Below are 13,251 nucleotides of genomic sequence, written 5' to 3'. Positions count from 1 at the left end.
ATTAAGGAAAACCTTTGCTGGAATAAGAAAATAAGTCATGTCCTTAAATAAGCACCACAGACAATAACGGAAGGAAACAATGACCTTTAGCAAGCAACTTTATTCATATAGCACTTTAAACATCCCTAGGGAAAACCAAAGTGCTGTACATTATTCAATCAAATTCATCAAAGTTAAGACATAGACACAGAAGTGGACACGAGACAAAAACTGATAAGACATAAATAAAGCAAAAGAATTTGAAAGTAAGTATAAAAATCACCAATTTGTTACTCTGGGGTAAAAGCTAAGGCATGTCTTTGTAAATGTTTTGATTGTACAGCATGAACAGTAGACATAATTGGGGTAATGAAGATATACCCAATGATACCACCATCCTATGCCCGATTTTGTTTTGTAATGTTCTACCAAGTGTTTTTAGCATTACAGAACTTTTCAGCTTTCGTTAAACCCCGTCGATTGTATTTAATAGAAATCTTCTTTTTTTGTCAGTTGCCCATAAGGCCCCGTGGTGACACGGGTGTAACAAATGACTGAAACTATAATACATTTACCAAAGATGGGCAATGTAACATGTGTAACATTACAGATCCTGGACACTTGGTGGTGGTATTTGAATTTATTTTATTTTTTCAGAAATGAAATCTATGTTGTCCATTTGGTTTGTTTTATTGCCTAAAATGTTTCTTTCTCTGTCTGGGTTCTTATGGGATAAATGAGACAAATGAGATGTTTATTACTTTGCTTCTATGGTAGTACAGTTCACCACCATTGTAGCAGTATACCCCCTTCCTACATATTAACAAGTTATGTCTGTTTTTGCATGTTTGAGATGATTTTTTTTCAGGCTGAGGATAACAACAACAATAAATAAAGAAGTCAAGTATTTTAATGTCTCGCTCAGAATCCCATTTAAAGAGTTAAACTCGATTCAATGTTATTATTTCATGGAGATGGGATATTATTTGTCAAAAGTTCGGTCGACAAGAGTTTGAACTGTCTTTATTAAGGCAGTCAAATACACACCAAAAAACGTCCCATTGGCAGGGAGTAGGCTGTCAGAGGACACTGTACAGTACAGTAAACAGTGATTTTTAATAGAATAAACGTTTAATACTCTCACTTATAACGCTCAAACTTTGATAACTCATTTTAAAGTGGTGTTCTTCAGGGCCTTTAATTGTTAGCTTCGCCCTAGCAACCGTGTGCTTCTTGTCATTACAACGAATGAGATACACTTTAAAAAAATAAATAAATAATTTCGTATTCTGCTTTTCATGCTTGACACTGATAATATGCTAATATATCTCAGTGTGTGTAACAACGCCTTTTCAACGCTTATTTAGTTGGTTTGGTAAAATCCAAGTTATTAACAAGTACAGCAGCTCTAGAAGTATTTCCGGTAGAGGATTTTCATAATAAACCTTCATAGGTGATCATAACTGTTCTAAAGTTGAGAGTACAGATGGAGTAGGCCTACAAAAACGTGTTTAATTTTTAGGTGATTTATTCCCCCCTACATTTATGGGCAGAACTCAATACTCTCGTAGCTGACATATAAATTGAACTCGCACAAGGTTTTATTTCGAAGGAAGGTTGGCGACGTGCACGTGCAGCTCATTCAAACCGCCAGGAATCCTACAGGTTTGTTTGTTTTGTTGTTTCTGCTGTGTGGCAGCATGGATCTTGATGGTACCCCATCCAGTCCAGATGAGGAAATGCTTGTGGACCTAAACCTTAAATGCCCCAGGAGCCTGAGAAGCCTTAGCATGCTGGCCACGAGGTTTGTTAGATTACTACAAGATTCTGAAGGCGGAGAGCTGGACCTCAGATACGTAAGTCAACAGCAACCCAAAGTTCAAGGAGCACCGATTCCGACACGCTACAGCCTTTTATCAAACTTTAAAGTCACTTCTATGGCTCTCTTTATAGCGTGACTGTACTTAAATGATAAGTCTAAACGCATACAGCTGGCCAAACAATAAGTGCAGATCCACGTATAAACTTGACGCACATCCAAAATGTTTCCCATTTGTGTAACCAAACAAAAGTGTAAAGAAACGTTCGTTTACAGTAATTAAAGTATGCTTACGGTTTATGTTACATTTCAGTAAATATAGAAAACATTGCATATCATCCATGTAGCATAAACTGTCGTTTTAAACGATGGCAATTAGTTCAGTCAACTTTCACAAGAAGAAGCTTTGTAAACAAATAGCACTGCGTTCTGTGTTTCTTTTCCAAGCTGATTTTGACTTAAACCAATATATATTTGCTCGCCGATAAGCCTAAACATCCAGATCATAGGCTTTAGCAGCATTTTTTCAAAAACAAAATGAACCAATTAAGATCATGTTGATAAAGTGTGCTTTTGTGTCCTTTCAGGCGGTCAACGTCCTGGCTGTTGGACAGAAAAGAAGAATCTATGACATCACAAATGTGCTGGAGGGTGTTGGTCTTATAGTCAAAATATCCAAGAGCACTGTGAAGTGGATGTAAGTTTTTAACTGTCATTTGTGTACCCAGAGTGCAAAGAAATTAAGTTTCATTGTGTAATATATCTCCTTTTTGCTTATCAGAGGTGCAGATCCAGAAGAAAATCCACTTTTTTTTGACAATAGTCTCATAAAGTTAAGGTCTGAGCTGAAGGATTTGGAGCAGAAAGAATTTATATTGGACCAGCAGAAACTCTTGGTTGAACAGAGCATCACACACATAACAGAAGACTGCAGAAAATATCCTTTTTTAAAAAGAAAATATCTCTTTAAACTCGAAAACATTCCAGGACTCGTCAGGTATTCTGGCCAACGTGTTGTTTTTGTTATTCAAATCTGAGCAAAAAGCACATAAATCTGTTCTATTCTATGAAATGTTCCTGCTTTAAATATAAATGAGATTCTTGGCAGACCTGAGAGTAAATCTAAACAGATTCAGTATGGTAATTTATTGTTTATAACAGTGAACTATTTGCATCAATCCTTTATGTTTCTCCTCAATATTTCTTAACCCAAATCAACTCTGACCTATGTGACTCATGAAGATATCTGCAGTTGCTTCAATGGTAATGTACAATCCCATGCTCTCAATTACGTTTTTGTGTCAGCCTGTGTGGCAGCTCCATGTTTCTCCATGATGGGCTGTGCAAGCATCAGTTGTGGAGGCATCGGCCAACAGGATGGTTAAAATATAACATCTGTAAACCTGGATTAGAGGAGAGCCACTGGAAAAGTACATAGTCTGAAGTGACCCATCAAGTAAAACTCTTGATGTTGTACCAAGCTTGTTATGGGAAAGCAGAGTCCCCAGTCTGCCCTCTGTGCCTGATGATGGGGACCTTGAAGCACATCCTCTACTAGGGAGGTGTTCGATACTCACAATGAGGTATGAAGGGCACTAAAGCTTGCCACGTGACCAAGTCCTGTGGTCTGTCACTTACAGCACTCGGAGCAGAAAGCCAACCTGGTTTGGCATCTGAAATGGTAGAAGCTGCTGCCATGATGACGCTAATAACAATGATGTAGCTTCTTAGCAGACCTCACCGTTCCTTAAGAGAAAAGTTCAGAGGTGGCTAAAGAGAGGATGAGGTTAAATAGTCTTTGCTAGTGGAAGAAGGCTGAATCAGCGGGGTGAGTTAAAGGTGCTGACCCATTGAGATGGGGTGCAGAGGCTTGTTTCTCTTCAGGAACCTGTTGGTGAATGACCTTAAGATAAAGTCGGCCACAAAAGTAATGAAAGGTTATTTTAGGAGGAAAGCAGAGTATTGATGGTGCCTGCTGGACACACGTTGATGATGTATCTAGCTGTATATATGTTAAAAGTTGATTTAATCAGTAGTTGATTTCATCATAGTAGTTGATTTCATCATAGCCTGTTTTTCAGTAAAGAGGCAAAATAACTAGTTTGTTCTTGAAATGTATAAAAGACAAAATGACTGTCTTGTTCTTTTTCAGGCCACACTCTTTTGGCAGTACAACCAGCACCTGGCACACAGCTAGATGTTCCCATTCCTAAAGCTGTAGGTTCTGCATCATTTCATCTGTTCATGGCTTCTTCCTCTCTGCTTCCTGTCTTTAACCAGCTGGGTTGATCAGACGTGAATCCATCTCCTTTCAGGTCCCAGATTGTCCGGCAAAGTACCAGATCCACATGAAAAGCATCAGAGGACCCATAGATGTTGTACTTCTTAATAAATATTCAGTCACCTCTCCTCCTGTTGTGCTTCCAGTCCCACCGCCTGATGAAATTTTACTGTGTGTCAAGTCAGCCGTGTCTAAGTCAGACGAGAAAGAAAACGACACAGAGTCATATCAGGCTTCAGCTCATAGCACACATGGCACTAAATCTAGGTGTACAGCTGTGGAAGACATTCAGGCATCATCATTCATAAAGGCTGAACCCTACAGAACCGACGAACCTGCATGTGAGTACTTTAATTTTCATGAATGTGCCACTGAAACAGACTTTTTACATTACACAAACCCGACCCCTTGCCTTATTGATTTAAAATGTGGGCTTGAAGGCTTGAGGGAAAAAAAACCCCAACTTGGTGTCTTTTTACCATTCATTTCAATCATTGAACAAACATTAAATCACTATTTGAACTGTAGAGGAAAAGACACAGACGTCATGCTTCTCAGCAGTTTCTGGTTCTGCAGTTTCCATGTTTTTCACTGTTCTGCGGACGTACACAATGACACCTTCACATATCTTGTATTTATGTTGTTTCTTTTGCTTGGACCTTTTATACTGATTTAAAGAGAAAATGATTTCTTCCAGTTCGAGATTTATCAAATGAACTGCAGGACCTAAAAGATCAGTCCAAAGGTAGTGTTGGTCTTGCTGTGTCCCTCCATTATTTATACTAATAATTCCATGATAGTACTCAGTCTACTTGACATTATCCAACTTGATGGTTGCTGTCCCTCACTTTTGTAGAAGCAAAAAATGCAGCTGTGATCACACAGCTCATGGCCTCTGAAGGTAAGCGTACGTTACTGTCTCCCTTCATTTACATTTATCTATCACATATTGATATTTTCTTTAACCGCATGTCAACCTCTCCGACAGTTTTTTCTCCACTCGTCCGCCTATCTACACCCCCCATCTGAGCGTGAATATGTCTGCAGTCTGAATGAGAGCGAAGGCCGCTCTGACCTCTTTGACATCCCCCTCAATGTTTGACCATCAGCTCCTGCGTTTTGACACAAGGGGATATTTTCCTGATATCAAATATCAAACAGTTATTTGGTTTTAACAAATAATAAAACAAGTTAAAACAAATATTGTGTCCATTTCATTCAGCGTCCGAAACCGGGATTGTGAGGCAGACCTCAACATTAACCACACACTCAGAGATAAAGCAGATAAAGTCTGGCTCATCATATTCACATTTTTCCAGTTGTTCTGTGGTATTTTCTCTCAGATTTAAAACATGGAGTATACACCCTTTAAGTTGTGAACTGCTAAAAAGCCATTTGTGATGATAAGCCTGAGAATTTGACAACTTAAAATCATCAGCGTGATGGTGGTTCTAGAGGAAAAGTCAGGCACCCCCAAAGACGTTATGAATGACTCACAGGGAATGTTGATTATTGTCACTTGCGTGTCGTTCATGTAGCAGAAGTGTCCAAAAGGGGAAAAAGAATATATATATATATATATATATATATAGAGAGAGAGAGAAATGAGAAGAACTTTTCTTCTTTGAACCATTTAAATAAAGCTGACACATTGATACATGGCATTTTAAAGGATTAGCAGTGTAACAACTTTGAGTGAAGATTTTTCAGGGTTGTATGTTGTTACAGGTATCTCATTCAACATCTGTAACGGACAACTATTTTGGTTGAAGTTACAAACATACTTCTATTCATACACTCACCTGTCTATATAACCTGAAACGGAAAGGGCAACAAGCATACAGTACAAACAACATATAAAAGAAATACTGAAGTACAGTACTTAGATAAATGTCCGTTTGCTCCACAGCTATATTACTCTATAGCTCTGCCCTGCTCCAGGCTGAAGCCCCGCCCCTCCTCGTGTTGTCATGGAGACGTGTTTGGAAACAGTCGGCTCCAGCTGGGACCTCTGACTCCTGTAGTCTCTGTCTTTAAAACGACCCACACATCACCGGTCTCAACGTTATTTGATCAACATAAATAATGGTAATCAACGCATTGTTTAAATGAACCATTTACGTCGATAAGCTGTTATTAATTGTTTGCTAACTAGCAGCTAACAGCTATACTGATCAGATGCATACTTGGTTTAGCTTCTGGCCATGCTCGGAAATAAGATGCTGACCGAATCTAAGCATGCTTTTACTTGTTAAAACAGGCATTTTTGGCAAGTATTGCTAACCTTATATGGGATGTTGATTTATTCTATCTTATTTTTTCCAGCCGCCTAAAAAGAAAGGTTCAGGAAAAAAACCTGCAAAGGCAAGGACGCCCACTCTGATAAATGGCCTTACCAAGGAGGAGATGTCCAAGGAGCAGGTCAGAGATGAAATGTAATGTGTTTGGAAGTGTGCGTTGTAGGTGAATCCCAGCAAGTTATTATTCTGCTTTCACACTGTTTGGATGGCTCCTCAAGAGATACGTCTTAAAACTAAGAAAGGCATGTGAGATTGAGGCATTCTCAGTTACAATCTCTCGAAACACCCAATTTTAAATACCTGCCAAGCTTCACGATGCTGAAAATATAGTGTAATTAGAACTCTGGTCCTCTGTTAGCACTTCATAAATTCTGTATTGTCAAAGTGCTAAGTCTTAATGTGCCTTGTTCCAGTGTCCCACTTCTCATCAGCATGTCCTGAACACTGGAGCAGATGTGGTCCCGATCCAAAGTGGTCCCAGTGGTAACAGGCACTTTAGTATCTGTTACTCCCAGAATTGAAGAGTGGCTCCAACAGATTGTGGTTATTATTATCTGATCCCATTGTAATCATGATTGCATCATCGCCATTCACTAGTCTGAAAACAACCGCGTGCAACAGTCCAAAATGTTATATTTACACTTTGTTTTACTCTTTGACATAGTTTGACAGAGTCGAAACTGCTCTATGTGCATCATCTCATTGTGTTCCTGTCCACTGCTGTGGACATATCTGCATATCTGTGCAATTTCTGTTTCGAAAGGCTAATAGGCAAACAGAAATATCTGTATTTATGTTCCTGTGTTGATTTGAAATGAAAGGCTGTTATACTTTAAAGGGGTTAGGTGAGTTATACGATTATTAGTAGGGTCGTAGTATAATAGTGGCCAAAAAATAGACAGAAGCATTTAAATTGGAAATTATTAAGTGAGAAATAATTGTCAACTAAAGTTCCAAAACAGCCCATATTCCAGGCACAAGAGAGAAGTCTTAGCAAAAGCTAATGTACTGCACTGACACACCAAACTCCCAGAACCCTGTTACAGGCCCTGAGCTTGATGAAGGCATATGCACCAATCCCAAAGTAGAGGGATGACGGGGAGATTTTTATTTTATTTTAATACCCTCATTACTATAAGTTTATAAATTTCAGCTGGAAGAGCACATTGTGCGCCTCCGAGAGGAGCTGGACAGAGAGCGGGAAGAGAGGAACTATTTCCAGCTGGAGAGGGATAAGATCCACACCTTCTGGGAAATCACTGACAGGAAAGTTGAGGAGGTCAAAGCTGAACTGAAAAACTTGGAGAAAGCCAAAGAAGATGACGAGGGGCGACACAGAGTGGAGATTCAGGTAAGATTAACACACAGAGGTATTGCAGCTACACAGTCAGATTCGAGGTCAAAACGGGGGTGTGTGTGTGTGCTGTCCTGAGTAAACCCCATTCAGTTGTGCACCATTGATTTCTTTAGTGGTTACTCTCTCAACTTTGAAATTCAGAAATAATCATTTGATCACATCAATTTTACCAGATATCAACATTCAGTGTGTAATCACTCATCTATCTACTGTAATGCATCACTTTTAATATGAAAAAGCAAGTAATGTAACGATCAATAAACTTTATTCCTTTTAGCTTTCCGGATACCTGTTTTCTGTTTGGTTGTCACAGAAAATGGTAACTGTTCTATATATTCAGGTTGGAATTTGTCCTTCCAACTTTACTGGAAATACTGCTGTGTTGAGACATAATCTCAAATTAATCTATTTTTTTCCAGAGGTAAAATGTGGTATGAAACACAATCTTTATATCATTCTTTATTAGTTCAAACTAAGCAGTTTACTGTTTTTTATTATTTTTTGCACACTCAGTATTGTACATTTTTAGGGCCTTTTGACTGAAAATGAGCTGGTTCAGAACCCTATGATTATGTTCTCAAACAGAACCAAAAATGACCATGTTCGTTTACTTATTTATTGTGAACCATCACCACTGTGAACCTTTGGCTGAGTTCTGTTCTTTTGCTTAAAAACTGTTGAAAACGGGGGCAGTTTTCCCCGATAGCTTAAAGGCTTCAATAATCCTGAGCTGAAATGGTTCAAGAACCAAACAAAGCTCACAACCAAAGAACCTCTATGAACAGATTTGACGAATTAATGATTTATGTTTTATCTTTGAATATGTTTCCCCACCAGGTGTATAAGCAGAAGATGAAGCACCTCCTATGTGAGCATCAGAACACGCTCTCTGAGTTGAAAGCATATGGTTCAGACTCCACTGAGGTGCTGCAGGCGGAGCAGGAGCAATTGGAGATGGAGCTTTATAAGAAAATGAAGGCCCTCATGATCGACATGCAGGAGCTCAAAAATGAAAACCTCGTCAGAGAGCTTGAACTGGTTTGTAGAACCTCATTCATTTGCACTCATCAAAACTGATAAGCTGCTTTTCATCTAAACACGCCACATACAGATGTTTGATCAGGACGCATTGGTGGCACATTCGACTTTTTAAATAATTATTTCCTCTGATGGACTTCAGTAGAATTTCCTCAGCATCTGAAATAGATGCCATGATGCCATTTCTCTGGCCTCAGTGAACTACCATCCATAGAGCATCAACTTCTCTAATGAATGTCATTAGCTAGAATCTATACTTTCGATCAGTGAGCAGAAAATATTTCCTTCACTGTCAAAGGCTTTAAATCAGCAGATTATAATCCAGTAGATGACATGGTGGTGGCGGTTTTAGTCTGGTCAAACAGTATTTCCTGGTTCGGAAAGTTTCTGAGTGATGTGTATCAGCTTTGATAAGAGCTGGTTGATGTCTCTGAATTTTCCTTCTTAGTTATCTGCAGCATTTAGCATTTATCTTTAATGAAAGAAAAGTAGATAAAGCTGTTTCACAATTTGTCTTTCACAGCAAGGCTCAGCTTTTTTTGTACAGTCATACTAATTTGGACTAATGTAGAATAGTGTGAGGAGAAGACGGTGACAACGATATATTTAATTTCTGTGGTTTTCCTTTTTTTTTCTTCTTTACCATGGCAACGATTACACTGGGTTGCCCATCCTTATCCAGAAGCCACCTAACAACGCAGAATGCATGGGTTAAACGATCTGATATGCTCTTTGTAGTCCATCTTAGTTGTGCTAGCTAGCTTAGGTAAAGATGTGATGTTGAGCGCTATCCTGCACGTTGAAGAGTAACATAGGATGCATGTGACAACTTTGGGGGGAGAATGGTCGGTCTTCAACTTGGTTCGTTTCTCAACAGAAGCATGATGAGGAAATGACTACAACAAGGAACAATTGGGAGAGGCAACTTGTAGGTAAATAACTTCTCCCGAGTTGAAGTTAACACTTCATGTTATCAGAAACTGACTGGCTGCCATGTTTTTGTCACAATTTGAGCAGAAACTACAGCAAAATACGAGGAAAGGATGGAGCTGCTGCAACAAGAGCTGGAGAACTTAAGCAAAAGTGTGACCAGCGAGCAAGAGCTCCAGTGGAACGGCCACATCTCTGGTCTGAGAGAGGACCACAACAAAATCTTCAATGACACCAATGCGATTGTTATTGATATAAAACAGGATGTAGAGATAATCGAAACATTCGAGGTATGTGCACAAGGACATGCAGCAACAAACTTGTTTTGGATGCTTTGTTTGGGCGACTAATTTTCCCCCTATAATTAATCAATCTGACACACTTACCTTGTTTTGATTGGTCATTAAATTTGTTGTTTGATCAGGAGTTTAGTAAAATAAAGAAAAACCTTCAACTTTGGCAAGCTGATTATGTTATCTTTGACCAATAACTTGTTGAAGTTGATGACAGTATTTATTGATCCAGATGTTTTCCTTTTCTCACACGGCTTGTTTCCTTCTCACCATCTAGAAAACAATTACAGAAAAGAGAGTGAAAGTTAACAAGATGGGAGAGGACCAGCGTTCTGTTTTGCAAAATAACCAAGGCCTTGCTGAGCTTATCTCAAAAGTCAAGAAGGAAATTGCTTACACTGAGAAGAGGATAAGTTTCTCAACAAAAAAGGTACGTGTTTGAGTTGACTATCTATAACAAGAAACCTTAAATTAGCTTCTACGGGTGCCATACGGTGCACAGGACAAGTGGAATTTGTTAAATTATTTTTGACAGGCCGGCGAAGAAAAGCCCAAATCAAAGATGAAGGAAGATCTGAAATTGGATCATGAAGTCTTGGAGCAGAAATTCAGTGAGGTAGAAGCCAAAGATTGCGCTGCACAGTGCTCAGATAGCATTATTCATGTGCACCATGGATGAAACCCCTTTTTGTTTTGTATGTGTGTGCCTACCCATTTCACACAGCTCCAGCTAGAAAGGGATGAGCTGTACAAGTCGTTGGCCGTGAATATTGAGAGCTATCAGTGTAAAGCAGATCTGGGGAACGTAATGCTGGAGAAGAAGCTGCAGGCCCTGACGGATAGCCTGGAGAGGATGCAGGCTCAGCTCCACTCTGTGCTCTCAGCCCCTAACATGGACCACACTGCCCTCAGCGAGGTCACAAGCAAAGCTGAGGTGCTGTCTTAGATTCACATCTGTGTGCTCTGTGTTTTGTAAGTGTGTATTTTTTTTTTTTTCATGTTTCTACAAGATATTCACAGAAACGCGCTTTTGCTTACAGGAAAATGTTGAGTCCTTAAAATCTGCCATGAAGAACTTGGAATATAAAAGAAACTTAGTTTCTAAGGTAAGTCATTGATTCAGGTCCTGAAACATCTGCCATGCGTTTTGTTAAAGTGATAACCTTGATGATGATCCAATTAATATAGTTTTGATATTAAAGTGAAACAACTGTGTATCCTGCAGGCCTGTAGAGATGTGCAGCTGACGACTGAAGCAAAGGAAATAGCTCTCTGTGTTGCCTTGGAGGAGCTCCTGCCATGACAGAAATTTTGTTCTGAAACACAATTTTGGATTTTGGGCATTTACTGCAAATCTTACTGCTCTTGCATCGCATCTCGTCAGAATTAGACACGTGTCTGTGATTTACCTTTGATGTGAATGTGGTTCAGTAATGAAGAAAAACTAACATGTAACAATGATTTCTATTCCTCTTTTTTATGACTAGAAATCCTATAATAGTGATACTAAAAAACACTAAACGGTACTTTAGATCCTGATTCATGCTGCCCTCCACAGGAAATGAGCAGTAATTACAAAAGTGGTAAAGTTATGATTTAAAGGCTGTCGTGGCATCCTGATAAGTCTTTTAAGGATAAATATTTGATTCTCAAAAATCGATGTCATCGACCAAACATAATACACAAAAAACCCTGTTCCCAGTGGCGAACACTTTCTGCAAATATTTCATTTCTTGATCTCATGATTTACAGTAGTTTTTATGCTCTGTTGTGTTCCATCCATCCATTTTTTATACCAACTTAATCCAACAGAGGGTCGCGGGGCGGCTGGAGCCTATCCCAGCTGTCATTGGGTAAGAGGCGGGGTACATCCTGGACAGGTCGCCAGTCCATCACAGGGCCACACAGAGACAAACAAGACACACAACCGTGCACGCGCACACTCACTCCTAGGGTCAATTTAGAGTCACAATTTAACCTAACATGCATATTTTTGGGCGGTGGGAGGAAGCCGGAGTACCCGGAGAGAACCCACGCATACATGGAGAGAACATGCAAACTCCACACAGAAAAGCCCCAGCCGGGATTCAAACCAGGAACCCTCTTGCTGTGAGGCGACGGTATTAACCACTGTTGTGTTCCATCATGATATATATCATTGAATGCTGTAAAATAACCTGTATGTACTTGAAGGCCCCTCAGTCTGGGCAACAAGAAAGCAGAGTTTTGTGAACTCTTAGGAATAACCAGGAATTTTGTTTTGATTACTAACACACAAGCAGTTGTACTATTCACATCTTTGTTGAACACATTGTGCAATCATTCTCTTTCAAGGCTGGAAATTATAAAAATCTCTACTAACACCTTCTCCAAAAAGCACTTGGGCTAAGTGGTATTGATTCAGGAGATATTTACAATTAGAAGAAATTCAGTCATTTTACAGAAATTCCACCAAGAGTACGAGGGAAGCATTAAAAAAGCTGCAGAGATACCTTAAACTTATCAAAAATCTTCATTCATATTATCCATGAAAGAATGTCACTGATGATGACAGGCAACCACACTGCAAACCATTGTTTTAAAACAGAGAAATAAAATTATGAACAAGCAATGCAACGCCTTGTATTTTGTGGAAGGTGGGGGAACAGTTGAACTTTCTTGTAAATAAGCACAACACAGAGGAAAAAGGCTCTTCATACTTACACTAAAGCATCATCCCAACTGTAAAGCACGTAAAAGGGAGAATCATAGTTTGGGGCTGTTATGCCACCTCAGGATGAGGATACCTTACCACACAGAGGGATAAATTCGAAAACACATCAATACATTTTACAAGAAATGTTCAGGACATCAGTTCATTGCCTAAAGCTTGGTTGGAACTGGGTTAAGTATCAACAACAGAATGACTGAAAATGAAGAAAACTCCCATTTAGGAATGGAGGATTGACTTTAACCCAAATGAAATGTAGCAGCATGATTTGAGGAGGTGTGTTTGTTGTGTTGGAAGAATGGTCCAGACTTTCTCCCCATCATTTGAAATATCTCCTAAGCTCCAACAGGAAACATCTGATGTAGATTGTTGCACTTAAAGGGGATATTTTGGTCGTTGCTAAATGAGTTCACTTTTCTGGCCTTCACATTGAGTGATAACTCAGTGTTCAGTGAAAATGTATATATATATGTGTGTGTGTGTTTGTATATTTGTGTTCAACTGGTTTGAGCAGTTTGTATATCTCTGTAATTCTGACTTAGAT

At 39.2% G+C, this 13,251-nt stretch overlaps 2 protein-coding genes across 2 annotated transcripts; both read left to right on the top strand.

Moving 5' to 3' along the window:
- The first annotated feature begins 1,639 nt into the window (after positions 1 to 1,639).
- Positions 1,640 to 5,264, top strand: LOC140302417 (transcription factor E2F4-like). Its single transcript, XM_072381246.1, has 9 exons — positions 1,640 to 1,835; positions 2,386 to 2,495; positions 2,580 to 2,735; positions 3,018 to 3,061; positions 3,951 to 4,015; positions 4,114 to 4,420; positions 4,777 to 4,824; positions 4,936 to 4,980; positions 5,068 to 5,264. Exons 1-9 carry the CDS (start codon positions 1,680 to 1,682, stop codon positions 5,106 to 5,108), a joined length of 972 nt encoding a protein of 323 aa, XP_072237347.1. The 5' UTR covers positions 1,640 to 1,679; the 3' UTR covers positions 5,109 to 5,264.
- Positions 5,265 to 6,118: 854 nt separating this feature from the next.
- LOC140301870 (dynein regulatory complex subunit 4-like) lies at positions 6,119 to 12,160 on the top strand. The gene is made up of 11 exons (XM_072380507.1): positions 6,119 to 6,167; positions 6,405 to 6,500; positions 7,533 to 7,730; positions 8,574 to 8,774; positions 9,652 to 9,706; positions 9,792 to 9,994; positions 10,275 to 10,427; positions 10,533 to 10,613; positions 10,728 to 10,931; positions 11,038 to 11,103; positions 11,223 to 12,160. Exons 1-11 carry the CDS (start codon positions 6,165 to 6,167, stop codon positions 11,298 to 11,300), a joined length of 1,338 nt encoding a protein of 445 aa, XP_072236608.1. The 5' UTR covers positions 6,119 to 6,164; the 3' UTR covers positions 11,301 to 12,160.
- The last annotated feature ends 1,091 nt before the right edge of the window (positions 12,161 to 13,251 follow it).

Source organism: Leuresthes tenuis, unplaced genomic scaffold, assembly GCF_036924035.1.
Source record: "Leuresthes tenuis unplaced genomic scaffold, fLeuTen1.0.hap1 SCAF_2, whole genome shotgun sequence".
Taxonomy (NCBI): Eukaryota; Metazoa; Chordata; class Actinopteri; order Atheriniformes; family Atherinopsidae; genus Leuresthes; species Leuresthes tenuis.
This window is presented reverse-complemented; position numbering and strand designations above follow the sequence as displayed.

Excerpts from the sequence above, each read along its gene's own strand:
- LOC140302417 (XM_072381246.1), top strand. The coding sequence starts at position 1,680 with ATGGATCTTGATGGTACCCCATCCAGTCCAGATGAGGAAATGCTTGTG. Across the intron at positions 3,062-3,950 it reads TATCTGCAGTTGCTTCAATG|GCCACACTCTTTTGGCAGTA; the intron begins GTAATGTACAAT and ends GTTCTTTTTCAG. Across the intron at positions 4,421-4,776 it reads CAGAACCGACGAACCTGCAT|TTCGAGATTTATCAAATGAA; the intron begins GTGAGTACTTTA and ends GATTTCTTCCAG.
- LOC140301870 (XM_072380507.1), top strand. Across the intron at positions 8,775-9,651 it reads TCGTCAGAGAGCTTGAACTG|AAGCATGATGAGGAAATGAC; the intron begins GTTTGTAGAACC and ends GTTTCTCAACAG. Across the intron at positions 10,428-10,532 it reads TAAGTTTCTCAACAAAAAAG|GCCGGCGAAGAAAAGCCCAA; the intron begins GTACGTGTTTGA and ends TATTTTTGACAG.